Below are 27,500 nucleotides of genomic sequence, written 5' to 3' on the forward strand. Positions count from 1 at the left end.
CTCAATTCTTCTCTCAAAAACTGTTTTAAGCTTCTCTGATGCAAAACATATCCCTCTTTGTCAGAGAATGTTGTTAATAACTTTTCTGTTGATTTGCGTTTAATATTAAAACTTTTATGATAATCACTTAACCATTCTTTCTTTGGGGTTTCTTTCTCACATGCAAAAGGAAGGTCTTTATGCTTATTATGAAGATCACTCGGGTACCTCAAATCAACTTCAAAATAATAACCTTCTTCTTCCTCATTCAATTCCTCTTGAGAAGAAATAACAATAATCATCAAAGCCTTTTCATAATCCTTTTCTTCCACCCACTCTAATTTACCTTAAGGCAGAGATCGAGACATTGCCCATCCATACAAATTATTAGCATCAAAATACATCAAATAATTACAATCTTTTTCACCATCATAATTTCGATAATATTCATTATTTGCTTTAGCATATCTTTTTGAACATACTTGTGATATTCCACCTCTCTTAGACTTCTCAATCATCAAAAGCATATCAACATCACTGATTAAATCTATATCTTGTTTTGTCATTTTCAACATTGCACTCCAAGCTAAACCAGGAGATGTGAAATAGTGGGCAGGATCTAATCCATAACAATTTTTATTATGACAGAGTGATCTAAAAGCTTCAAACACATCAGCTAACAAAAAAACATCTGTTTTTAGATACAAATCATGATATTCTCCAAGGTTCTTTATCTTAAATATTTTCCAAATTTCTTGGGCGTGTTTATATTCCTTATCACTTATCTCTTCTTCATAAAGGTTATAAAAGAAACTTTCTTTTGAAGGAAGTTGTGTTTCTTTAAATCTCATAAATGAATCCATATAATCATAAGGATAAATTCCCTTACTTGTAAGAATTTTCTCTTTGCTTTGAATTTCATTCCTTGTTTGAATTTCCTCTTGAGTTAGAATTCCCTCTTTCATCAGAATTTCCTCTTTAGTTATCATTTCATTCATTGTTTAAAATTTCTATATAATTAGAATTTCATCTTCAGTTAGAATTTTTTCATTAATTTCCTCATTAATTAGAATTTCCTCTTTACTTTGAATTCTCTCTTTAATCTGAATTTCCTCTTTAGTTAGAATTTCCTCTTTTGGAAAGAATGAATTAAGATTTGGAAAAGACCCCGTGGAGCTTACATTTGATGCTAGGGAGGCTCGTGGTGTTCACATAAACTTGTAAGAATCTAGAAACCGAATACAAGTTAAAGGTTTTGTGAATATCATTTTTGTGAATGAAATATACTTTTGACTTGTGTTTGTTATGGCAGAAATATTCCCGGGTGTTTTTGAAAGTTCATTTATAAATAGATGTGTATCATAGTTGGCGCTGTTGTGAAGAAAGACTGGAATAAAAGAAGGAAATTTATAATTAAGATTACAATAGGAATGAGCAGGACCTCTATATTTACCAGTAAGATGACAATGATCCCTAACTTTTATTTAGACCCCTCAATTTCCTCCTCACAAATATGACAGATATTTGTTCTCTCTAAATTCTAATTTTTCTTCTTCCGTTAATTTCATCGGTTCATTTATTTCTTTCATTAATTTAGTTAGTCTCATACAATCCTTTTCTAATCATTTTGCAAACTCTTGTGCAGCTTTTTTTCCACTATAATGTTCAAGTTTATTATACTTTTCTCCAACAGATGATTTGATATAATAACAGAAACCACAAGGAATATGTGTTTGATATTTATTTGTATGTGATTCTTTTGGATTAGGAGAAGCAGTATTTATCTTTTTTAGGATACATTCAAAATCAGCGTATATCACAAATGGGTGCATGATAGATTTATTATAATCTTCAAAATAAATCTTTTCACCAGGTTTCGGCATTGCAATTACAGCTGATTTATGATTACTACAATATTTTGAATGTTGTTCTAATCGTTCTTTTGTATGAAATGAATTAAGACATCGCTTACAAGGATATATTTTGTTTGCTGTTCTGAATACCTGAGAAGAGATTAATCTTGATAAATTATTGATGTATGTATAATGTGAATTCTTTCCAACACTAAAATATAAAATATCAATGTGTGTTTCTTAATTTTTATAGTTGTTTGAAATTTTTAATATTTTAACTTTGTTTGTATCCGTTAATCCATATACATTAATAGAAAGGTTATTCTTTTTCTCAAATTTAGGAATATCTGTTTGTGGCATTGGGAATTTAAAATCTTTAATGTCCAAGGTATTCTCATATTTCATATATTGTTTTACTCTTTCTGAATTACAATTTGGTGGATATAAGTGAGCAAGAACAGACCAGAGAAAACATTTATATCATTGTTCTTAATATTAACAACTGCCTTCTTTAGTTTTATTTCTTTTGGTAATTCAATATAAGAAGAAGCTTTAAGAGGGTTTGATTTTAGAATGTGTATATCTAAAAAGATGATTTTTTTAAACATGAAATCCACTTCCTACCATTGTATTATCAATATCCTCCTCTTGTCTTGCAAGTTCTTCATAAACCCCACTATTCAAAAAATCTTGAAATGATTTTATAAAATGAAGATCTGTTCTCATATCAGGAGTTTGTTCTTCATCTTGTCTTTTCATATTCATTTTCACTCCCATATAAAACTTTAAAGTTTTCATTTCTTTTAATGTTTTTCTAATAATTTTTTCAACATCAGGTTTCACAATTTCAATTGATTCAGCAATTGATGATGGACCAGGTTCTCGAAATTGAAAAATCCTTATTTTTATATGCACTTTAAATGCCCCATCAGTGTTTTCAATATAATAGTCTCCCTTTACTTTAAACTCATTTTTCTTGTGTTTTTGTGATTGAAGATGTCTATTATAACTACTCTTCAAAACATCCTTTGAGCAGATATCACAATGTTTTCTTTCCAACTCAAGATGAGATATTTGATGAAATAGAGTAAATGTATGTTTGTTGGTTTGAAGGTGCTTTTTATAATATTTATATTCGTGATTACAAACATCGCAGTACGTTGTATTCACCATATTTATATAATAAAACTTTGCTTAAACTAAAATTATCTTGATGAAAATTTCGTTTAATTTATGGGTGAATCTGTGCTTAAAACCATTTTATCCTCCAACTTTTTTCACTTAATAAATGCAATGTTTCAAGACACAAAAGACAAGTTTCAATCAATCTCTTCATTTGTAAAAGATACTGAGAAATATGTCAAGGATGTAAAATTGAACAAAGATAAATATAACAACTATTGGATAAAAACAATTATGGTAAATAATATGAGTTCTTCAATTTCCTTCAGTGGAAGGGCTTTTAGTATACCTGGTAGAACATCAATTAAAGTATCTCTAATAAAAGTTTCTCCTCTCCTTCTGGTAATATATTCAAAACTAGAAAAAGCAATGAAACAAGAAAAAGTATCAAAAAACAAAAACCTTATGGATGAAACTTTAGAAAGAAAAGATAAGACCATCTGTAATATGCAAGGAGAAATTTGGATTTTTTTCAACAACCCTAAAGATGTAAATCCTGATGAAATAAAGGATGCTAACATATCAGGTGAAATGACATTTCGTTCAATAGTAGTTAAGGATCATTTTAAAATTACCTTTAATATAAAAAATGTTGTCGTTGAATCTGGTAATGAAAAAAATACATAGATATCGATGGTAATATTATTAAATATGAGTCAATATGCAACTGAAAGTACAGATGAATTTCAGTTTCAGTAAAGTTTTACTTTATAAATATGCTAAACTTCCCTGATTCTCCATGTGACAAATTTGAGAATTGTCTTGCGTGTGAAAGAAGGGGATAAAACACAGAGTCAAAAGCCTATAAACAATGTATATTCTGTGATTATCTTCCAATTAATGATAATAAAAAATTTAAAAAGGAAAATAATTATTTTAGATTTACACCAAAAATGAATTACTTTACAAGATTGATTAGAGAAATGAATGTAAAGTATGAGGGTAATAACACACCTTTCCTTACAAGGGAAGAAACTGAACGTATTAGAGAAATGTTCAAAGGATTGTTGTTATATATTATTCATGGATGTGATTTTCAGGAAAATATCAACACAAGATATTGCATAAATAAAATAATGGATTATCTTGAAATTAAACCTGAACTAAGGATAAAATATAGAGTTTCGAAAAAAGGCAATAATAAATTAAACAACCTGTTTTCCAAATATATAAATGAATGATTTTTTTACCCATTTGGGAAAATAAGATAAAATTTAACAATCATAAAAATCTTCCAAATTCATTAAGATGTCTCATAGTTGGTTCAAGCGGATGTGGAAAAACCTGCTTACTTTTGAAGATGCTCCTGACTCCCAACTTTTTAGATTATGATAATTTAATAATTTTCACAAAGTCGAGTTTTCAACCAGAGTATCAACTACTCTCACAAGGTTTTAATGCTGGTCTTCAAAAAGAAGATATAATCGGTTTATTGAAACTTCAAAAAAACCGAAATGATTATAACCTTGAAGATATAATTCAACTATTTTGTGATACACAGACATGTAAAAAGAAATCAAAACCGATAACTTGTATTCTGAGTGATAATACGGATGATATACCGCCTCCCCAAGATTTGGATAAATCAAAAAAGAACCTCGTTATCTTTGATGATTGTGTTAATGAGAGAAACCAAATGGTAATGGACAGCTACTACACAAGAGGGATACATTCTTCTTGTAATTGTATTTATCTTAGTCAATCGTACTTTCAACTTCCTCGTCGTTCCTTCAGAAACAATACTAATATTTATTTTATTCAAGTTAAATTCAATAGATATAAATAATTTTTGGAGAGATAATTTTTCTACATTCTGAGGTAAAAAGGAATTTGGGGATTACATGAAGCACACAACTGAAAAATAAAAATATATTGTTGTGAAACAAGATCAGATATTAAGGGATATATTTTTTGTTTTCTAAACAATTCCAAATATAAATGACAACTATTATTATAAATCTTGTGGGTAAATCTGCTTCTGGAAAAAAACTTTCATAAATCAAGGTTCTTGTGTAGTACAAATGAGAATATTGTAAATTTACTTAAAAAACACCCCGTGATACGCATTGTATCAACAACGACAGCAATAAGACCTGCAGAAGTAATAGGTGAAGATTATCACTATATTTCAGTGGAGGAACATATGCGATTGAGGAATGAAGGTCAAATATTTGAGGAGGTTTCTCTTGGTACAACAAAATATTCACATTGTAAGAGTGAGTTAAGGAAACTAAAATCTGGTGGTGTTGGGATATTAGAAACTAATCCAGAAGGAACGAGACAAATTATTAAACATCTGAGCGGAGTGAAGATTTTATCATTCGGTTTTGATGATGATAAAGAAACTCAATGCAAACCTATGAAAAGCAGAGATGCAAGTATTAGTAAAGAAGAAATTACAACTCGTATTAATGTTAATAAAGAATTTGATGAAATATTTAAAGAAAAGGATTTATTTGAACACATCTACTTGGATGATGAAGAAAAGGAAAATTTCCCTGTTGGTCTTTACAATTCATTTAATGATATTTTCCAAGAAATAAATGGATGCGAAAGAAAGAGCAAGAAGATTTAGGGAACATCAAGAGTTGGCATCAAAAGTTGAAAACAACAGGAAGACATAAAGAAGAAACGCAGACAAAAACTAACGGGTGAAGAAGCATTTGAAAGAAAACAAGAGAAATTTTTTTAAACCACTTTTAAAAACTTCCCAAGAAAAAATTATAGATGTTTCCACAATTCCCACAATAAAATATACTCTTAGAAAGCTCCAAATGTTAAAAAGATTTCAGTCAAATGACAGAGGAAGAATTAGAGCATTTAGGAGAATTAGAACATGATTATGAAGGTTTACTTCAACACCTGGAAGAGATTAATCGACCCCCTGATTATATTGTGAATACTCTTCAAAATAATGAATATTCAGCGGATTCAAAAACCAAAGCAGGACTCATTCCAATAGAACAACCAGCAATATTTCATCTTGTTCAAGAAAAGGTATTGATATTTAATGATGAATTAAGGTTCTTGAGTTCTGCTCAACCTCCTGTCAAACTAACTCCGAGATTAATGTTTCTTCTCACAAAAGATGGAAGACAAGGTTCAACTGTGAGGGATGAATCAAAGTATATTGATAAACCATTGGATATGAAAAATAATGATGATAAAGTATATATTGATCTGCTGAACTCTGTTGATTATAGGGTTATTCTTTCTGGTAAAAGTAGGAAGAATGAGGAGAAACATATTAGTCTGGCTTTAAGTATCCTTGGTTCAGGTGTTAGTTTTCTTCCAAATGACCCATCACAATTAGTTAATAGACTGTTATTGTTGTTAAACAGTAAGAAGGCTGGAAATAACAATTGTTTTAATGAAGCATCAGCCATTTTAGACCAGTTGATGAACATGAAAATAATTAATAAATATCAATATAAAGACATTTCATCTCATATTAAATAAGATGAGAAGCACAATCCTTACTTTCAATTTCACAACAAGCGACCACACATCTTCATTCCCATTACCCACTACAACTTGACACAACAAAAGAATATGAGGCATCTTTATTGTCCATGGAAACTTATAATACCTTATTTAATAGAACCGAGAAAAATGACACGTTTAGTTATAATCCAGGAAGTGGATACAAAAGGATAACAGTCTCACCTGGAGCATTTGAGATTTCTCAAATATCTTCCGAAATTGCTCGTCTTATGAAAGAACAGGGTGATGAACCAAAAAATATTGTTATTGACATTCAAAAACATACTTCAAAATCAATGATTAAAGTTAAAAATAACTACAAGGTTGATTTCACAATTGATAATTAATTTAGAGAGTTATTGGGTTTCTCCTCAAAAAAGATTGAAACAAACGGGACGTTTTACAGTGATAATGTCATTCAAATATCCTCAGGAATAAACTCGGTATTAATTCATTGTGATTTGATTGATGGTGCTTATAATGACGGAATAAAAACAAATGCAATATTTTCATTCAGTGCATACTCAACCCCAATTGGTTATAAATTCAATATGGAACCAAAAAAATTGGTTTATCTCCCTGTGTCAGGAAAAAACATACACAGAGTAAATTTTAGGATAACCGACCAAGATAATCGTATGAATTATTTTAATGGGGAAGTTATATCCATCAGAATTCACCTACGTGAAGTTTTCCAATAAATAAATACGATGGTTATTGTGAGGAAACACGAGTTGGGAAAATATAAAATAATAACGGGGATGGGATGTTCCTTTCCCCATACTACAAGAGTGAAGGTATATATCTTGGTAGAGGATACTATAAACCGAAGAGACAAAGGGGTGTCGGACATCAATTTAGAGGAGATGGGATAATTGATACTCTCATGGGTATCGGTTCAACTATTCTTAAACATCAAGACCGAATTGGTTCAATTGCTTCTGCTGTGGGAAATGTAGCAGGTGCTGTAAAGAGCATAAAAGATGCCAAAAAGGAATCTCATAAATTACAAGCAATTAAAGAAATTTAAAAAAGGTAAAACTCATTGTCCCCCTAAGGATGACAAAAAATAATTCAAACACTTGGGTCAGGGTTTCAAAAGTTTCAACATCTTTTTTCCTAAATAAATACAAGTATGGAAGCAATTGATAGTATCGATGATTTGGATGATACCATTGTTATCTCAAACTCCACTAAAAAGAGGATTACTTCAAGGTAAATGCAATAACTGGAACAGAATGGAATGCAAATGGTACAAAAAGTTTTTAAATAAATAATCAACAAACCTATTTGAATCTATCCGAAAGTTTCTTGTTGTGTAAATTTAAATTCACTAAGGCTGGGAATAACACAAACGCTGCACTCGTAAATGATTTCTTCTGGAAAATGTTTGATAGTTTTCGTTTGTCCATTGGAACACAAGAAGTTGAAGCAGTTGATCATGTCTCTGCTATATCTGAAATGATGAAATTTACACTCTATACATTCAGTGATAGAATGGGAAAGGGGTCTGTCGAAGGTTTTATTCCTGATATGTCAACGGGAACAACCACAGACCCTGGATATACTCAAAGGAAAGGAGGGTATAATGATGATACAAAAGCAGTTAATAGTTTTACTGTGGCAGTTCCTCTTCAAGGTATATTTGGATTTTGTGATCATGATAAAGTTCTGTATGGTCTTAAAATTAGATTTCAACTACAAAGGAATGATAATGAAAATAGATTACTTTATGGAGTTGCTAGTGCTTTTGGTGATCAGAATAAATTTGTAATTGATGAAATGATTTGGTATATTAGTGAATATACTCCTAATCTTAAAACAGAAGAGATCTTGAACAGAAGACTTAACTCAAAGAAACCACTCAGTGTATCATACCTCAAAAGAAGATGTCAACGCGTTAAACTAAACCAAACCACTTACACGTGGAATTTGGATGTTCTGGAAGGAAAGCCACAATATCTGTGGATCATTTTTAAAAAGCCAGATGGTGATACTGCGACTGATAAGAATAATGCTAAGGTGAAACAACTTCGCGTTTCTCTAGATGGAACATTTTATCCACGAGATAGATTGGAAATTAATTGGGGAAAAAATGATTTTGCTGAAGCATACAAGTCTTACCAAAAGGTGTGTGAAAGTAATGGAAATAAAGAACCTATTTTGGATATGACAGCATTTAAAAGTTTGTATACAATCTATGCGTTTGACCTGAGCGCTCAAAAGGAAACTATAAAGTCTAATCGAGTGGATACTTCCCTATACATTGAAAGAGGAGAGAGTGAAGAAGTTGATACATATTGTTTGCTGTTGGAAGAAACAGAATTGCAGATTAATACAGATAATGGTGTTATGATTAGTCTCACATAATTTTTTGTTAAATAAATGAGTGGCAAAGTACCAACCGGGGTATATGTTAATCAAATCAATCTTCATAAACTATCATCTTGTGTTCAAAATCAAAAGCCTTGTACGATTAACGTTAATACAATTCAGAGAAAAGGAGCAATAAGAATTGATGTTTTGCTCACAAGAGAACAGGTTAAAATCTTGAATGAAACTGGCTCACTTAAAATTAAAATGACAAAACCAATGTTGAAAAAATATTCAATAAGAGAGACGAGTGGGGGATTTCTCCCATTTCTAATTCCTTTATTTGTTGATTTAAGTGCAGTTGGAGCATTGACGGGTGGTATTTCAACAGCGGTGAAAACTGCCAACGAAAGGAAGGCTCAACTCCAGGCTCAAAAAGAATTGGAAAGACATAACAAAGAGTTGGAGAAACAAATTAGTGGAAGTGGTGTAATTGTAGATTTTGCTGAAAAACTTGAAGGTCTGCCTGATAAAGCGAGATTGTTAGTTGGCGATATGCTTTCTTCTATCGCACAAGCAGGTGTAAAATTAACTAAAAGAGGTAATGGATTATATCTTTCTAATAAATAAATGAGCATTGATGAGTGGTTTAAAGAATTTGGAAAGAATACAACATCAAATTTACAACTTGTCAAATATTGTAAGAAATTAAAAATTCATAATGTGGTTATTTGTATGAAAGATGAATTAACAAATGTGCCTGAACATACAAAGAATATTATTATGAACTTCGAAGATAATAATGGGAAAGGTTCTCATTGGGTTTGTATTTTTAATAGTCAAAACAAATATTATTTTGATAGTTTTGGTCTTCCACCACCTGTTGAAGTCATAAAATTCTTACAGAATGGTGTTTGTCAAACATTTCAAGTCCAAGAATTAAATTCTAAGTGTTGTGGTCAATTATGTCTATATGTGTTATTTCAACTCAACAAAAATAAAAATTTTTATGACATTATTTTTAATCTAATATAAATGACTTATGTTGGTAAAGATGGTTCTATCTTTGGTGTATCCCAAGAACTGGATATTGATTTATCAAATTATTACACAAAGGCACAGGGTTAGGGTCCGAATATTATCCACTTGGAAAAGAGAATGATTTTGTGGAAGCACGATTAGGAAACAACAAAGAAAATAATTTAATAAGGGTAAATATAATCATGGTTTTGCCCTAGTTTATATCATGAAAACAGAAAAAACAGGATTATATATATAATAAGTCAGGAAATACAAAATGATTTAACTATGGGAAGATGGGGAGGTGTTTCATGTCATAATATTATTCTGTCATATATTTCTAATACATCAATGACAGCAAGAAGGCTTCAAGAAAATTATCATTTCTGTGTCCAAGCATACCTTCAAGAAAAGGGTATTCTGTATTTCAATGAATATGTTCTACAACATAAGAATGAGGTATTTTCAATAAAAGATTGGCTTTATACTGATGTTGATAAACCAACAACTTTAGATTAAATTAGAATGTTAAATAATGAAAAAAATATAAAGTTAAGAAAACGTAAGGCTCTTTTAGAAATTCAGAAGAAATTTTATTGGTTGCCTGTTGTAAAAAAAATATTTTGGAAACAGGAATAACAAGAAATCCCGAGGAATGTATGTATGATATTATATGGGGTGTAAGTGATTCAAGGATAGTAAGGGGCAAGGAAGGAGTTGAAGAAGAGAGAGAAGAGGAGGAAAAGGAGAAGAGAGAGGAGGAGAGGGAGAAGAGAGAGAAGGAGGAAAGAGAGGAGAGGGAGAAGAGAGAGAGGGAGGAAAGAGAGAAGAGAGAGGGAGGAGAGGGAGGAAAGAGAGAGAATGAATAAATATGAAAATATGGAAACCAGTGAGATTAAAAAAAAAGATTGGAGGTATTGCAGAAAATAACTCAACCCACCGAGGAGGAAAACAAGGAATTGACAAGTCTATTTGCAATATTTTCGACAAGACTATTGACATCGACAAGATATTCATTTTCATTCAAGTTTTTCATTTTTTTCTTAAATAAATGGAGGAGAGAGTGACGGCATTTCTCAGGATTCTTTATGTTTTAAAAATTAAGATTCAAATGTGCATGTTGGAAACTAAAAAGGTTTTTGCACTGTGCAGGAATTTTTCTCAAAAATAAATGAGTTATTGTCTCAAATGTAAAAAGAAAACTAATACTAAAAATATTTCGTATATTAAAAGTAAAATAACTTGTGTTTTTCAACAAAGGTATATGTTCGGTGTGTGGTTCAAAAAAATCAATTTATCTCCAAACACAAACTCGGAGGAGATATACAAAAGTTTTTATCAGGAAGTAAATTTACAACTACTGGAATACCAGGGGAATTACATCTACCAGGGTATTCTTTCTGTGGTCCAGGCACTAACTTGGATAAAAGATTAGATGAGACAGACAATCCTAAATCATGGAGTAAACCCACCAATAGAGTTGATGAAGTGTGCATGAGACACGATATTGATTATGGGAATACCACAACTTTGGAAGAAAAGCATGAAGCCGATAGAGAAATGTTGTATAATTTGTCTCTGATACAAAATCCAACCTTGAGAGAAAAAGTTGATCGGTTCATCGTGAAGAAGATGATCAGTGCTAAATTGAAACTTGGAATTGGAAATTCAAAAAACTTATACGCTCTAATGATGTCATTAAGACTGAAGAACAATTAGCTGATGAATTACACAAACCAATATTCACAAAGTTTCAGAGAAGGAAGGTTTATTCCAAGGAAGTTGATTATATCTGGTCCGCTGATTTGATTGAACTCAATAATGATAAGGGGGACAAGTATGCTTTAATCGTTATTGATTTGAGGAGTAGATACGCATGAGTTGTCCCTTAAAAAAACAAAACAGGTAATACTCTAATGTTAGCCTTTCAACAGATATTTAATAAAAGTAAGAGAAAACCTAAAAAATTGTGGACTGATGAGGGTAGAGAGTTTTCTAACAAGACATTTATGAATTTTCTAAAAAATAACAGTATTACATTATACAGTACCTTTAATGAAGGGAAGCCCATTGTTGTTGAACGTTTTAATCGTACCTTAAACTATATAAAACATTCACACAACTCGGTTCACAACAATGGTCATCTTTCATTCAGGATACTGTGGATAAGTATAATGACACGATTCACACGTCAACGAATATGAAACCATCAGAAACATTTACAAAATTAAAATATGAAAAAGACATTAATATCAGAAAACCTAAGTTCAAAGTTGGTGATATCGTAAGAATATATAATTGGAAATGTCATTTTGAAAAAGGTTATATTAAACGATGGACGAACGAACTTTTTAAAATTGTTTATGTAATAGATACGGTTCCTTGGACTTATAAGATATATGATTTAGAAGGGGAAGAGATTTTAGGTTCATTTTATTCACAGGAATTACAAAAGACAAAACAAAGCAGATAATACCCATGGGAGCAATAGGTTGGTCCTTCACTCCCTCCTACTATACACCGTTGTGGACACTCAAGGGCCAAGTCCGAGGTGTATAACAGTTTTTAATGCGTGTGAAGGGGGACGTTCTTAGATCTGTGAACCCCAAACACAGAATCCTCAACTGAATAGTCAAGGCTTAACTTTTGTTTGTTGGTGTGTGTGCGTGTGTGTGTGTGTGTGTGTGTGTGTGTGTGTGTGTGTGTGTGTGTGTGTGTCCCAACCCTCACATTCAAAATCTTAACCCCAACCCTCACATTCAAAATCTCAACCCCAACCCCCAACCCTCGCCCAACACAATGTCTTTTTCAAAATGAGATTTCCACCTATATATATTTTTTACGTTTTTTTTTTTCTCTTCTTCCAATTCTGTCTTTTGAGGCTTTCAGGTTTGATGATGTATAAAGGGGGAGTAAGCCTGCACTTTCTTCCCAGAACTAACAATATAGATATATATTTTTTAAGTTTTTTTCTCTTCTTCCAATTCTGTCTTTTAAGGCTTTCAGGATTGATGACGTAGAAAGGGGGAGTAAGAACTTTCTTGATAGGTTTAGATCCCAAAGAGTGGTAGCATTTCAAGTCTCCAAAATAAACCCAACTTTCCAAGTCTCCAAGGTATAACCACATTCCTGTGGAGTTTCCAAGATACGTATCACATTGTGAGTTATCAAGCCAGAACCCACATTTCGAGTTTCCAAAAATATAACCATCTATCCAAGACTGCAAGGTAGAATCACAATTTCCAGAAATATTGTGGGTTTCGGTGATAGATCTCACATAGTATAACTGTGGATCATCAAGGGAATCTCCATTTTTCCAATTTTTATGTGTTTCAGTGATAGATCTCACATAGTATAACTGTGGATCATCAAGGAAATCTCCATTTTTCCAATTTTTATGTGTTTCAGTGATAGATCTCACATAGTATAACTGTGGATCATCAAGGAAATCTCCATTTTTCCAATTTTTATGGGTTTAAGTGATAGATCTCACATAGTATAACTGTGGATCATAAAGGAAAACTCCATTTTTAAAAATGTCTGAAATTTGTGAATCTCCAAGGTAAAACTTGTATTCTGGCTCATCAAGGTATAACTTGTTCAGGGGGTATTGTCTTGATAACTCATAATGAGTACTATTGTTGCAAAACTCTTTTTCAGGATTTTTCTGGTCTCCAAGGTATAACTCTTTCGTTGGGTCATCAAGGACGAACTCGTTCTGTGGGTCTTGGTCGCTCATAAGGTCTTCAACCAAGCCAACAATTTCGCCCCAAGTTGTGGCAAAAGCAATATTTTCATTTCGTATTTCAGATACAATTTCCTGTGAGAGAAAATAATAATGTATTAATTAAGTGATTTAATTATTAAATGAGTATGCTTCAATCAATTTTGAAAATAGGAAAATAAAATCTTACCTCAACAGATAAGAGGTTTGAATCCAGTTCATCAACTTGAAGGTTTAGTTCCATACAAGTTGTTGATCTCCAAGGAACCCCAAAGTCATCCCACTCAAGGCCAAGCTCATTCTGTGGGTCTTGGTCGCTCACAAGGTCTTCAACCAAGCCAACAATTTCGCCCCAAGTTGTGGCAAAATCGGTATTTTCAGATACAATTTCCTGTGAGAGAAAATAATAATGTATTAATTAAGTTATTTAATTATTAAATGAGTCGATGCTTCAATCAAACTTTGAAAATAGGAAAATAAAATCTTACCTCAACAGATAAGAGGTTTGAATCCAGTTAATCAACTTGAAGGTTTAGTTCCATACAAGTCGTCGATCTCCAGGCAAGCACACAGCACACCATTGCCAGCAAAAAATGTTTAAAATGGAGCCTGGGCTTGAGGCTTTTATAGGGAAAGACTGGTGGGTGTGGTTTCCTTTGGAAATTCCCTGGGCAAGCCCAGGCAAATTTTTCAAAAGCATAACATTCTCGAATTTTCTGGTGATTTCTTTGTGAGTCAGAGATGAACTGGAAATGATGCAAGAGTAGGTGGGGCTTAGCAAAAGTGGGCAGGGCTGAGGGAAAGTGGGCGTGGCTTATGAAAACAACTCATAAAGTGGGTGGGGCTTAGTAAAAAGTGGGCGGGGCTTAGGAAAAGTGGGCGTGGTCTATAAAATCCTATGTGGGGTGGGTGGGGTTTAGTAAAGTGGGCGGGGCTTAGCAAAGTGGGCGTGGCTTACCAAAAAATAACCTGTGGCTCAGGAGGTGGTCAAACAAGAGCATTAAGAGAAGTTTATCATTTCGTAATGGCACAAAAGGGGTATCTTAAAAAATATAAAGATTCAAATGTCTTGTTTTTAAATATTTTAGATGGGGATTATTGTGCAAAGAAAATTAATCTATTGAAGGAATTTGAGAATTAACAAATCTTTATAGGTTCAATGAGTGAGCTAAACAATATGCATTGGTTATTTGAAAAAGAGTGTCCCTCGGGTTACATGTTTCAGATATTTCTTTAGAATCACCTTTAACAAATCACATTACTACTTTACTACTTGAACAAATCTTTATCTTATTGCATTGGTTATTTGAAAAAAAAGTGTCCCCAGGTTAAAAGGGGAGACAAATAAATATACCTTGGGATAAAAAGGGGGTTTAATTTTTAGGGTGAAAAAAATGAATCGTTGAAAATCCCCCATTCACTTACATGGGGAAAAGTGAGCCAGAATCAGTATATTCACCCTACTCTCCTCTTTATCCTTCCCACCCCTCCCCCGCACCCGGCGTGACAACACCCCGTCTTTAAGTAGAAACTGGATAAGTGCTTTTGCTTGTCCATTGCATTTCATTTCTTATAATCGGATAACTCTGCTCCTTGCGTGCTCCCCCCTGCCTCCCCTCCATTATAAATAAATCCCCTGTTAAATGTTTCGGCTCATTTTGTGTTTCTTTCATTGGCTTCGCACAGTGCGTGTTGGGAAATTTGGGAAGCGGCAAATTGTGACGAAAAAAAAAACATTTGGACCGACGAGACCTCGGTAACCATCCGCTCGGGTTCCGCACGGGTCGAGCACGCATATGGCTCGTCCCGTACAAGTGCCATCGAGGGTGTGAATCCTCGGTATCTCGCCATGTGGGCCTCTCGGTATTTTGAAGTTTGGCAGATAACCTTGTCCCATGTGTTGATTTATTGACGATTCACGGTCCTGTAAGGGACCCGTACCTTTCGGAGTTTTCCAAAAGGTACGATCTAGATTCCGGGTATTCGGTAGAGTCGACCCTACTGCTCCACCTCGCGGTCGTGCTCGCAACCGCACCCGGCTCCACAACAATATATCCAGGGTGGCCGGCCATAAAGTCTGGTAAAACAGGCGAATATACATTATTAATGGTTTATTGACATTACATTACAATACATGATATGTTCAATGGCACCACATGACATGTCCAATGTGTTGGCCCTCATGAGAAATGCACAGTTCAATGTGCTGTGCAAAATTGTTTGCTTGTTCACCTCCCCGTTAACATAAAAAAGAGTTTTGTCGCTGAACAGCACACAGTCTTCGGTAAAGCGGGTGTTATTGGCCAGGCTATCCAAGAACCATGCACACCTTTCCATATGACGGTCAGGATCATCCTCGGATAACTTGTGCAGGACTTGCATCTTGTACCGGTGAAAGTTATCCACCCGTTTGCCTTTCATCAAGGACATCTTCAAACTGTAACCCAATAACATAATACTGTCGATGTTTCCAGACTTTATGGCCACCCTGTGTGCGTGCGTGTGTGTGTGTGTGTGTGTGTGTGTATATATATATATATATATATATATATATATATATATATATATATATATATATATATATATATGTATATGTATATATGTATATATAAAATGAAAATATTTTATATATACATATATATATATATATATATATATATATATATATATATATATATATATATATATATATATATATATATATATATATAATATATATATTTATATATATTATTTATATATATATATATATATATATTATATATATATATGTATGTATGTATGTGTGTATATATATATATATATATATATATATGTATGTGTGTATATATATATATATATATATATATATATATATATATATATATATATATATATATATGCAGTTTATATACTGATGGACCATACTCTTTACAGAGCATAGGTGCTGCCAAAGTAGTTTCTTGGCAAGGGCTATACCAAGTGGTTTGTCATTGCTTTCCTCGTGTTTTTGTCCATGCTGTATCCTTTTTAATGTTGAGCGTCAATCAAGGAAGCAGCACGTACCATATTAAAAGTAATTGGTGTGACTTGGCCGTGGTTTGAACCACCAACCTCCCAGACACAGAGCGGACACTCTCGCTTTTACACAAGCACATATATAATGGGAGGAAATTAAATGAGTCACAGACGTAGCTTCAGGACGGTCTTTATGTTGACAAGGTTTCGGCCATATAAGCCTTCTTCTTGGTCTTCCTCAACAAGATCGAGCATCACACACAAACACATGCCGACAGGATGGCCTCGACTCCTCGAGGTATGCACACTCTCCTCTAAGTTGTCTAGCCTCAGCTTGAATTTTGGCCCAGCTATAAACTGTCATCTCAGTGTTTCACAGGCAGGGCACGGCAACAAAGTGTGTGCCGTTCCTCGGATGGGCGTTAAACAGACGTCCCGTCTGCTGGCATCAATTGGTGGACATTGAAGATCCCACGATGTCGTTCGTGAAGAGAAGGAAAGTTATTGCCGGCACCCTGGCGAAGTTCCAAATTCCTGCCCAAACTACTGCTGGGAAGGGAATGGCAAACTACCCAATATAACCTTTGCTAATAAACTGCTTTGGCAGCACCAACACTCTGTCAAGAGTATGGTACGTGAGAGTAAATAATAATAATAATAATAATAATAATAATAATAATGATAATAAAAAAATACATATATATATTATGACAGTATTAATATTGCATATTCATCGTTAATTGCAACTTACTGGGCCGCGATGAAGTTTTCAAATCAGGATAGGTCATAATGAGGAAAGGTGATGAACCCTTTGCTTGATCCGTACAACTGTTCCAATGGCCTGAAGAAAAACTTTGCGAAAGATACCCTCATCAACAAGAGCAACCAAGCAAACATTATAGGCAGTTTAACCTCCTCTGTGAAGAAGATCATGCTCCATGATACACTACCTCTGCTTTCACCAGAAACGGACACCCAGTACGAGATGGCCGTATGGGGACCGTCTTCATAGTACTTACCGTTACTCATATATCTCTTCGCTACCTGGTCTTCCTATTCTCTTCATCCTTCTTAAATCCCGACACTCTCCCTCTTCTCTAATTTTCCTTTTCAATCAATTTTTATCAATTTAATTAAGCGCACCCTTTCCCTTTTTGCGTGAAGATTTTGTCCATTACCGCAGAAATCCTCAAAATGAAGCAACAACTCAACACACAAGCAATGATCATAAAGTCTGTGGCTTATTATTATCAGGAAGGACGATTGGTCAATGAAAAGGGTAAATTGGTGCAAAAAAAAAGAATGCAGTTTCAATTATTTTTGGAAAAAGTTGAAAAATACGCTACATTAATGTGTGTGTGTGTGTGTGTGTGTGTGTGTGTGTGTGTGTGTGTGTGTGTGTGTGTGTGTGTGTGTGTGTGTGTGTGTGTGTGTGTGTGTGTGTGTGTGTGTGTGTGTGTGTGTGTGTTTGGAAATGTAAGTATATCTACATTGCTGGTATTCTCTCTGATGTTGCCCTGACGAGGGCCTGGAAGATGGCTGGCCCCTTTAAGGCAAGCGAAGGCGCTCAATTACCCAGAAAATATAGTCAATTAAAGGAAGCTGATAGGACAACAGGACGGGTCATCGATCTTTGAGAGGCCAATTTCGTTGCCGACATGTAATTTTGTTTCGCCTATTAACGCGCAAGATCAGGACAATATAACATGCATTAAACAAGCGATGAAGTTATTTTGTTGTCAAAAGCAATATCTTGAGAAATCGACATGCTCAGAAAAAGCTGGTAATTTCTTTGGAGGGCAAAACCGTATGGAATGAGGAGGAAAATAAAACAATCAATTTCAAGGGCGACGTGATGTTATGAAATAGAGATAACTGGTGAAAAAAACAGCAAAATATTTTATTAGTCGTAATTGACTCAGCACTCCATCACTCGCTCATGTCCCGGCTCTCCGCGCTCCTTTAATGAATGCCGCATCGATTTCACTTCTTCCATCATTGTTAGCGTGTCTCGCGGTTACCTGTAATGATGCCGCTCTATGGCCAGCGTAGTTCCACGGCGACCTAGGGGACTCTTCTGTTCGCAATCGATATTAGGATTGCTCGTCATCTCGCTATTCCGAGGCGGACGGCATTGATCGAGACGCAGGCACGGCGCGAAGAATCGCACTGTAACTGCATACCCTGCTCCCCACCCCTCGCGTGGTCCTTCATCACATTAGTGTGCATTACTGTACCCATCAGTGGAGCATTTTATCATACTGGTGTGTACAACATACCCGCCTGCGGGGAACTTTATCACACTAGTGTGTAACTGTACCTGCCCGTGGGGCATATTATCACACCGATGTGTCACTGGACCCGCCCGCAGGGCACTTTATCGCATTGATGCATAACTGTGTATGCCCGCGGAGCATTTTATCACATGACATGTGTAACTGTACCCGCCTGCGGGGCACTTTATCATTCTGATGTGTAGAACTGTACTCGTCCACAGGGCACTTAACCGCCTCTGTGTATACAACTGTACCTGCCCGCTGGAACGTGGATCACACCTGTGTACAATAACTATACCTAACCATGGGGCATTTACTGTGCCGTTATGAAAATAGTATTCCAGCATAACTTCATACAAACCGTAAATACGCAGCACTTTTCACAATGCCTTCCTCATTCTAGTACAGATGCATTGTGTGTGCTCTTTTTCCAAGCACCAAGAAGAAAGTGCATTGAAATCGTTTTATAGAGAGGACTACATATGCATTGTATTATAGCATTGCATTGTATGACTTGTGCATGGAACTTGAATCGACATCATATTCACTATTACTAAATAATACACCAAATTTACAAAAATCGCTGCTCCTGTTCCTTTCATACACAATTATCCCATAAATATTAACATTCACCTTTTGCTCTTTTAATAACAATGTGAACTGCACCAGTTAAAAGAGCATTTGCTTCCGTCTAAAAAATTTATATCATACAAATTGGTAATGCAGAATAAAATGTATGGCTGATGAGCAATTCAGTAAAATCGACATTAAACTAATTATAAAATAGATGACAAAGCTTCATTAAAAACAGTTAAAGAGTATGTAGAAAATTTAAGTTTAAATTGCACAAAAATAAGTCGCTAATTCAGTTTTGTAACAAGACCCTGACTGAATGATGATCAACCCTCGTTAGCACTGGAAAAAAAAAACACTGCAGTTTATCTCAGTAAATGAACTCTTGGAGTGAATTGGGGGGGAAATAATTATGCAACGAATGCTGGTATGTATAAAATTGTGAAATATACATGTTTATAATTTTTTTTTTTTTAAACAGGTATAAATTACTGCGAGGGGCTCGTGTGAAAGAATGCCGACTCAACTTGAGACTCGAATCCAAGGACCTCATCGCTTACGCGGCTCACATACAATCTATACATACATACATATATATATATATATATATATATATATATATATATATATATATATATATATATATATATATATATATATATATATATATATAGTCATGTTTGAAGAGATGGAGAAAAGAGCGAATTGAAATAAATGAACACCGTGATGTGTTCGAGCAATGGATGCAAAAATTAGCATATACTGTACTCTACACAAATCCTCACGAAAGCAATAAAATGCAAACACTGGCCATATATATTGCTCATCCAAATGCTGGGAATTTGTTTGTATTGTAGAATAAGAATGATGATGTACGAACTCGATGTCGGAAATTTCCGACAAAATTTCCGTCGCAGAAGAGCTGATGAAACGGTTTCATGTGTACAGTGTATCGTACAGCAAAAATATGGTAATGGGCATTTCAAATCATTCAGACAAAAAAACACTCTTTGTCATTCAGACAACAAAAAATTGGGAATAAACAAAAAGGAGATAAAATAATCCTTTAATTTACACATTATGAATAACACAAAATGACGTCACAATCGTTAATGGCTATCTTGTGGAAATAAAACTTGCGATGGATCTACACCACGTAGATATCATATGTATATATACATATATATATATTTATTATTCACCAATCTATACTTATGCAAATGTGCGCTGAATGACGAGCGAGGATAAACCAAATTCGTTTCTAATGTAATACATTGTGTGCTCACGTTTCGAATATATAGCGAACATTTGGTAACGTACACATTTGGTTACTCGCAAACCCATCCAGGGAGCACCGATGCAGTCATGTTGTATGCGAGGATATTTATGTGTCGATTTTAATAACTTCCCTTAGTGGGTTGTTAACGTTTGACAGAAAGGTTCATCGCCTGGACAGATTCACCATTCGAATTACGCTCATTAGTAAACATGATTGTTAATTCCCCTTTCGCAGTCAGTTGTTGCATCAGCACATCAAATCTACAAAGACAACAGTATATCCACCAATTACGCGAGGGTAATGTACATGGTTGTAACAAGCCTACGGTGCGTCTAAACCGAGCTGGATGTCCCGACTCCCCTCACGTGGTGATTTACACAAACGATGGAGCCTTGCTCGGGGAGCCGAAGAGACAAAAATAAATAAAGATAACGGTTGCGGGACGCGGCACAAACGAAAGGGACTACATTATAAATCAGCACCTCCGCCGTTATAACACGATTTCCGAGGGAAATTATTCCGCACAAATGGCATGCTCGAGTCTGTTCGTGTTCATGAGTAGATCATTAGAACCACAGCGCGAGTGGAGCGCGGCGACTGCTCGAGTTAAACCACAAATGGGAATGGGGTTGTGGTGGGGTGGAGAATGAGGGAAGGTGGTTATCTGGTCAGAGAAACCTCCTCTCTTTGATCGAGAGTCACTGCGGTTGGCTTGGTGAGCACAGTTGCGGCGTACGGCATGAAGCTGCTCTCCGTACGCGTCGTGCAAAGAAAGTCCGCAGTCGCAGAGGGTCTTTGCGACCCTGCCCCGGCGCTCGGAACTCCCGCAGCCCCGGGCATGGCATGGCAACCGAGACACGCGCACGGTGCCCCTGTGCAGCTCTGCTGGAGCCCGTGCGCGGCAGTATACAGCGCAGCTGTGGCCGGAGGTCTGAAGCCGCAGAGAAATTCAGGCCGAGAGTAAGGATGAGCCAGTGCGGCCCGGAAGGTGTCCAGAGGCCGTAGGCTGGCCGTGGGGAACGGACTGGCAGTGGCCCCCGCGGTCAAACCGAGTGGGGGGTAGTATGGTAGTGGAACGTGCGGGGGGAAGGGGTAGGGAAGGTTCCCCGCGGCGGCGGCAGCAGCATGACTCATCATGTAGGTGTAAAAGCTGGGGTCGGCAGGGTGAGGCCAAGTCATGGCAAGACGCTGGCGTTTGTCCTTCATCCGTCTGTTCTGGAACCACACCTGTTCGGGAGTGGGTGAGGAAGGGGACAAGAGAATATGTCGATACGGCACAATGTGTGATATACACTTGTCACTAGAGCCAAAAGTAAGGATGTAAAGATTCTCCCCCCCCCCCCACCCCCCTTTCCCTCACCCCATTACTAACCCCACATTTGTGTCGATGTGAACCCAAATATGCTCAGGTCGTATTATAGTTTTATATAATGTACACAAGTTCCATGACTGTTGTGGATTGACACACACACACACACACACACACACACACACACACACACACACACACACACACACACACACACACACACCTTGATGGTAGTCTCTGGCAGGTTGAGCGCCGCGGCCAGTTCACAGCGCCGTGGCCGAGACACGTAGTTCTCACGGTAGAACTCCTTCTCCAGTCGAGCGATCTGCTCGCGAGTGAATGCTGTGCGGTAACGTCGCACCTGGTCGGACGTTGGACCCCCAGGTGGCTGGGTCGTGTTTTGAGACGCTGTGGGGGCCGGAACCGATGCTGGCGGCGGAGCGTGCCCCCCCGTGGGAGCCTGGCTCCCCGCCCGCGGGCTGTTCGTCCCACCGACCGACGCCAGGGATTCGGTGTCGCTCGAAGCCCCATTCGCATGCGCAGAAGTCCGTCCGTCTGTATCTGTGCCAGAGCATGCAAGTTCGGTGTTAAATTCCCGCAGAGCAGTGCAAACATGGGAGTCCAGTCCGTCTCAGAACTATATTTTATCAAAGGAAAGCGAAATAGAAAAAGTAGAAGAAAAATAACCGTTCTCTCATTGGCGTAAGGGTGGGGGAGTGAAGGGGGATGAGAGGGGGGTAGGGGAGTGGGGAGGTCGATCAAGGTGTAAAGAATATTCAGTGATTCTTTTTTTTTTGTTTGTTTTTTACACATAATAACAACCACTCGTTGTGGGTAATAAGGAATATTTACAAGTGATCATAAAATTATCAATTCGCTGCTAATTATTAGTTTTATGCCTGATTAATAAATATACAATTAATGCATAAATAAATACGTTCGGTCAGATAAATAAATCACTCATCAATGTAATGCACAGATGTCATGAAATTAATTGTCTGCATTATTACATGCTGTTATAATAATATATACAATCGAGTATTTTATTCTTCTTTTGAGTATTCTATATGATGCACATCCACAGAGTATGGGTGAGAAAAATGCGACGGTCATAAAAATGTCTCAAAATCAATTCTGTTCCATTCTGCTCTCAGATATTCCATAAATCCAATTCTGCTCTCAGATATTCCATTAATCACCATTCTGATATCAGATATTCCAGAAATCCAATTGTGCTCTCAGATATTCCATCAATCCAATTCTGCTCTCAGATATTCCTTAAATCCAATTCTGCTCTCAGATATTCCATCAATCCAATTCTGCTCTCAGATAGTCGATAAATTAAATTCTGCTCTCAGATATTCCATAAATCCCATTCTGCTCTCAGATATTCCACAAAATTCCATTCTGCTCCCAGATATCCCATAAATCCCACACTGCTCTCAGATATTCCATAATTCCCATTCTGCTTTCAGATATTCCATAAATTCCATTCTGCTCTCAGAGATTCCATAAATCCAATTCTGATCTCAGATATTCCATAAATCATCATTCTGATCTCAGATATTCCATAAATCACATACTGCTCTTAGATATTCCATAAATCCAATTCTGCTCTCAGATATGCCATAAAACCAATTCTGATCTCAGATATTCCATAAATCATCATTCTGATCTCAGGTATTCCATAAATCACATTCTGCTCTCAGATATTCCATAAATCCCATTCTGCTCTCAGATATTCCACAAATTCCATTCTGCTCCCAGATATCCCATAAATCCCACACTGCTCTCAGATATTCCATAATTCCCATTCTGCTCTCAGATATTCCAAAAATCAAATTCTGCTCTCAGATATTCCATAAATCCCATTCTGCTCTCAGATATTCCACAAATTCCATTCTGCTCCCAGATATCCCATAAATCCCACACTGCTCTCAGATATTCCATAATTCCCATTCTGCTTTCAGATATTCCATAAATTCCATTCTGCTCTCAGAGATTCCACAAGTTCCATTCTGCTCTCAGAGACTCCATAAATCCCATTCTGCTCTCAAAGATTCCACAAGTTCCATTCTACTCTGGGAAATTCCATGAATTCCATTGTGCTCAGAGATTCCATAAATCCCATTCTGCTCTCAGAGATTCCATAAATCCCATTCTGCTCTCAGAGATTCCATAAATCCCATTCTGCTCCCAGAGATTCCATAAATCCTATTCTGCTCTCAGAGATTCCATGAATTCCATTCTGTTCTTAGAGATTCCATAAATCCCATTCTGCTTTCAGAGATTCCATAAATCCTATACTGCTCTCAGAGATTCCATGAATTCCATTCTGTTCTCAGAGATTCCATAAATCCCATTCTGCTCTCAGAGATTCCATGAATTCCATTCTGCTCTCAGAGATTCCACAAATTCCATTCTGCTCTCAGAAATTCCATGAATTCCATTGTGCTCAGAGATTCCATAAACCCATTCTGCTCTCAGAGATTCCATAAATCATATTCTGCTCTCAGAGATTTCATAAATCCCATTCTGCTTTCAAAGATTCCATAAATCCCATACTGCTCTCAGAGATTTCATAAATCCCATTCTGCTTTCAGATATTCCATAAATCCCAATCTGCTCTCAGAGATTCCATAAATCCTATTCTGCTCTCAGAGACTCCATGAATTCCATTCTGCTTTCAGAGATGCCATAAATCCCGTTCTGCTATCAGAGATGCCATAAATCCCGTTCTGCTATCAGAGATTCGATAAATCCCATTCTGCTCTCATAGTTTCCATAAATCCCATTCTGCTCTCAAAGAATCCATAAATTCCATTCTGCTCTCAGAGACAACATAAATTCCATTCTGCTCAGATTCCATAAATCCCATTCTGCTCTCAGAGATTCCACAAGTTCCATTCTGTTCTCGGAAATTCCATGAATTCGATTGTGCTCAGAGATTCCACAAACCCCATTCTGTTCTCAAAAATTCTATAAATCCCATTATATTCTCAAAGATTCCATAAATTCCATTCTACTCTCAGATATTCCATAAATTCCATTCTTCTCTCAGATATTCCACAAATCCCATTCTGCTCTCAGAGATTCCATAAATCCCATTCTACTCTCAGATAGTCCATAAATCCCATACTGCTCTCAGATATTCCATAAATCCCATTCTGCTCTCAGATATTCATTAAATCCCATTCTGTTCTCAAAGATTCCACAAATTCCAATCTGCTCTCAGAAATTCCGTAAATCCTACTCTGCTCTCAGGGAATGACAGAAATTATAAATTTAGTTTTTTTGTTTTGTTTACGAGTTAAATTTCTTGTTTTACCCAATAACCACTGACATTAAAATCGTTTGGAGATTTCCTGTTATTAATTATGATTATTATTGTTATTATATTACAGCAAAGAGGAAATTGTAGCGAGTGGTGATTGTAATGATGTGGTTTTGGTAACGACGAGACCGGACGTAACAATTTCTGGTCGCGTGCCGGTGTTAAACATTCGGACTCCTGTATTTTGATTGGTCGTATACGGACTTACCGATCTTGGCACCAGACTTTTCTGTGCCTTTACTGGCAACTCCGCTCACAGGCTGGACTGCCACAGATATCGTTGGGCAATCGGGCGAGGAACAGCTCACTTCCAGCTCCTCTTCTACCGTGTCGTCCTCGGAACCGGTGTCGGTGCGAATGCGAATCGGTTCCTCGAGTAGACCACGTCTAGTACGATCCGTGCCGATGTGAGAACTCGGGCTTGACGGTAGGAGAGCGGCATGTCGCTTGAACAGCGCGAACCCTCCTTCGGCCTGTCCGGGCGCCACCACCACGGCTGACCGGAAAGCTCCACCGTCTCTCGGGGAGATTTGACCGGGAAGCGAAGCTGCACGGGGACTCAGGTGCAGAGAGCCATTGTGCGGAGGAGGCGAGCGAGGATCAGGCTCCGGGCTTGAGGGCTCGCACGAGTGAAGCCTCGCCGTGTGCACTTTGTGTCCAGCGAGAGCCCTCTCGGCCATGAGCATCATGAGGTCCCTCCGCACTGCGTCCATGTGTCCCGCTCTGTCCCGACTCGGGACGCTGGTTGGACGAGTCGACTCTTCTGAGTGCTGTGACTCCACGAAGCTGCAGAGCGCAAGGAAAGCACACGTGGAGCATGCACGCGCGCGTACTTTGTGTGTATAAAGGCAATGTAATACGAGGGTAAAACTGAGTACGGTTTATTTTCTGATTCTTCCCCCCCTCCCTCCCCCACCCTACCACTTCCTTCGTGAAGAGCTTTCGACAGGCTCTTCTACGTGTCACTCAAAGATCGCTTATTCTCAAATCTGCTCGCTCCGGACGGACACCGCCCCGATTAAATCGCGCCTCTGCCGCTAATCTGTCACTCATCCATCCACTTCACTCGCTCCTCTTACGGCGGTCATCTTCATTAGGGGCCGGATGATGCCAGTCAGAGCAGCCGTGGGTTCAGAAGGCAATCAGCATCGGCGGGACGAGCGCGTCTCCGGCACAGCTGCGGCGCGGGGCGGGGGAGCATTATGACGATAAGGTGAATGGAGAGAGGGAGGGGATCACGAATAAACGTAAAGACGATCCCTGAGGTGTTAACAAGCATACCCGCGTTTGGAACACCAACGAAAACCATTGTTTGCCTGATTAATACTGAGGAACTAATGAAGTTTCCGTGAAAACAAAGTTCGCGATCATACTTTCCACCGCGAGGCATCCTTCGGATAAACATGATTCTTTGATGTTACCTGCCTCACAAAATAAATAAATAATTCGTCAAAAGCTTCATGTCTGATTTCGCAACGTTTCCACATGATAGGGCGACGTTTACCTGTCGTGTTTGCAGATTTTTTGAATTTTTTTTTTTAAGCTGGTTTGTTAATTTTTCCCGAGTTTATGTATAGCGCGCACCGAAGTCAGGTGTTGAAGGTGGCAAACAACCGTCTTACAATACTGCTGTTATAAACACCTGACGTCGAGCTAAGTTTGCGTTTTACAAATACGTACGAACATTCTTTCACCCAGCCACCATCAGGTAAAGCAACACTGAATATCATGCGGGGACGGTGTTCAAGTTCAAGACACACGGTGGTGGGACGGAATTGTGCGATCGATGTGATAAAAATTCTTCAAAGCGTGAAAATGATGCTCGTTTGATCAAAAATATACGTGACATGTCAAGATACTTTGTTGCTACACCTACATGCCCAGCTGCTGTCTAATAATTTGATCCCGTATGAAAATAATTGTTAAATAATACGAAGCAGCACAAACAAATATACCTAGTTTATACGTATTAAGGACGAAGCAGGGAAATATTGTTTTTATCTGGTTTAATAATAAAATTTCTCATTAACCCATGCTTCGATACAAGTTTGACCGAAGGAATAACGTTACGAGAGTGTATAATTATTAGGTATAGTTATATATTAACAAGCAATGTGAGGCACGCAATGGAGCGAACGTTTGTCGACGTTGTTCGAACCGCAGTTGATGGAGAATCAC

At 36.8% G+C, this 27,500-nt stretch overlaps 1 protein-coding gene and 1 long non-coding RNA gene across 4 annotated transcripts in view; one reads left to right on the forward strand and one right to left on the reverse strand.

The window, feature by feature from the left end:
* LOC147027526 (uncharacterized) overlaps positions 1-19,986 on the forward strand; it is an 83,779-nt gene extending 63,793 nt beyond the window's left edge. Inside the window, exon 3 of the long non-coding RNA XR_015056877.1 lies at positions 19,882-19,986. This is a non-coding gene — a long non-coding RNA (uncharacterized LOC147027526). The remainder of the gene's footprint in view (positions 1-19,881) is intronic.
* A 463-nt stretch (positions 19,987-20,449) lies between these two features.
* EVX1 (even-skipped homeobox 1) overlaps positions 20,450-27,500 on the reverse strand; it is a 64,709-nt gene continuing 57,658 nt past the window's right edge. For 2 of the 3 annotated variants that reach the window (XR_015057082.1, XR_015057081.1), the window contains exon 6: positions 22,416-22,549. Coding sequence is in view for 1 of the 3 variants with exons in the window: in XM_085877000.1 (XP_085733126.1) it covers positions 21,340-21,906; positions 22,212-22,549; positions 25,531-26,035 (1,410 nt within the window). In the remaining 2 variants the exon portion in view is untranslated. Of the gene's footprint in view, positions 21,907-22,211; positions 22,550-25,530; positions 26,166-27,500 lie in introns of those variants that run through there. The other variant, XM_085877000.1, reaches the window with a different exon arrangement.

This window comes from Eptatretus burgeri, chromosome 4 (genome assembly GCF_056783735.1).
Source record: "Eptatretus burgeri isolate ZD-2024b chromosome 4, Ebu_testis_v1, whole genome shotgun sequence".
In the NCBI taxonomy this organism is placed as follows: Eukaryota; Metazoa; Chordata; class Myxini; order Myxiniformes; family Myxinidae; genus Eptatretus; species Eptatretus burgeri.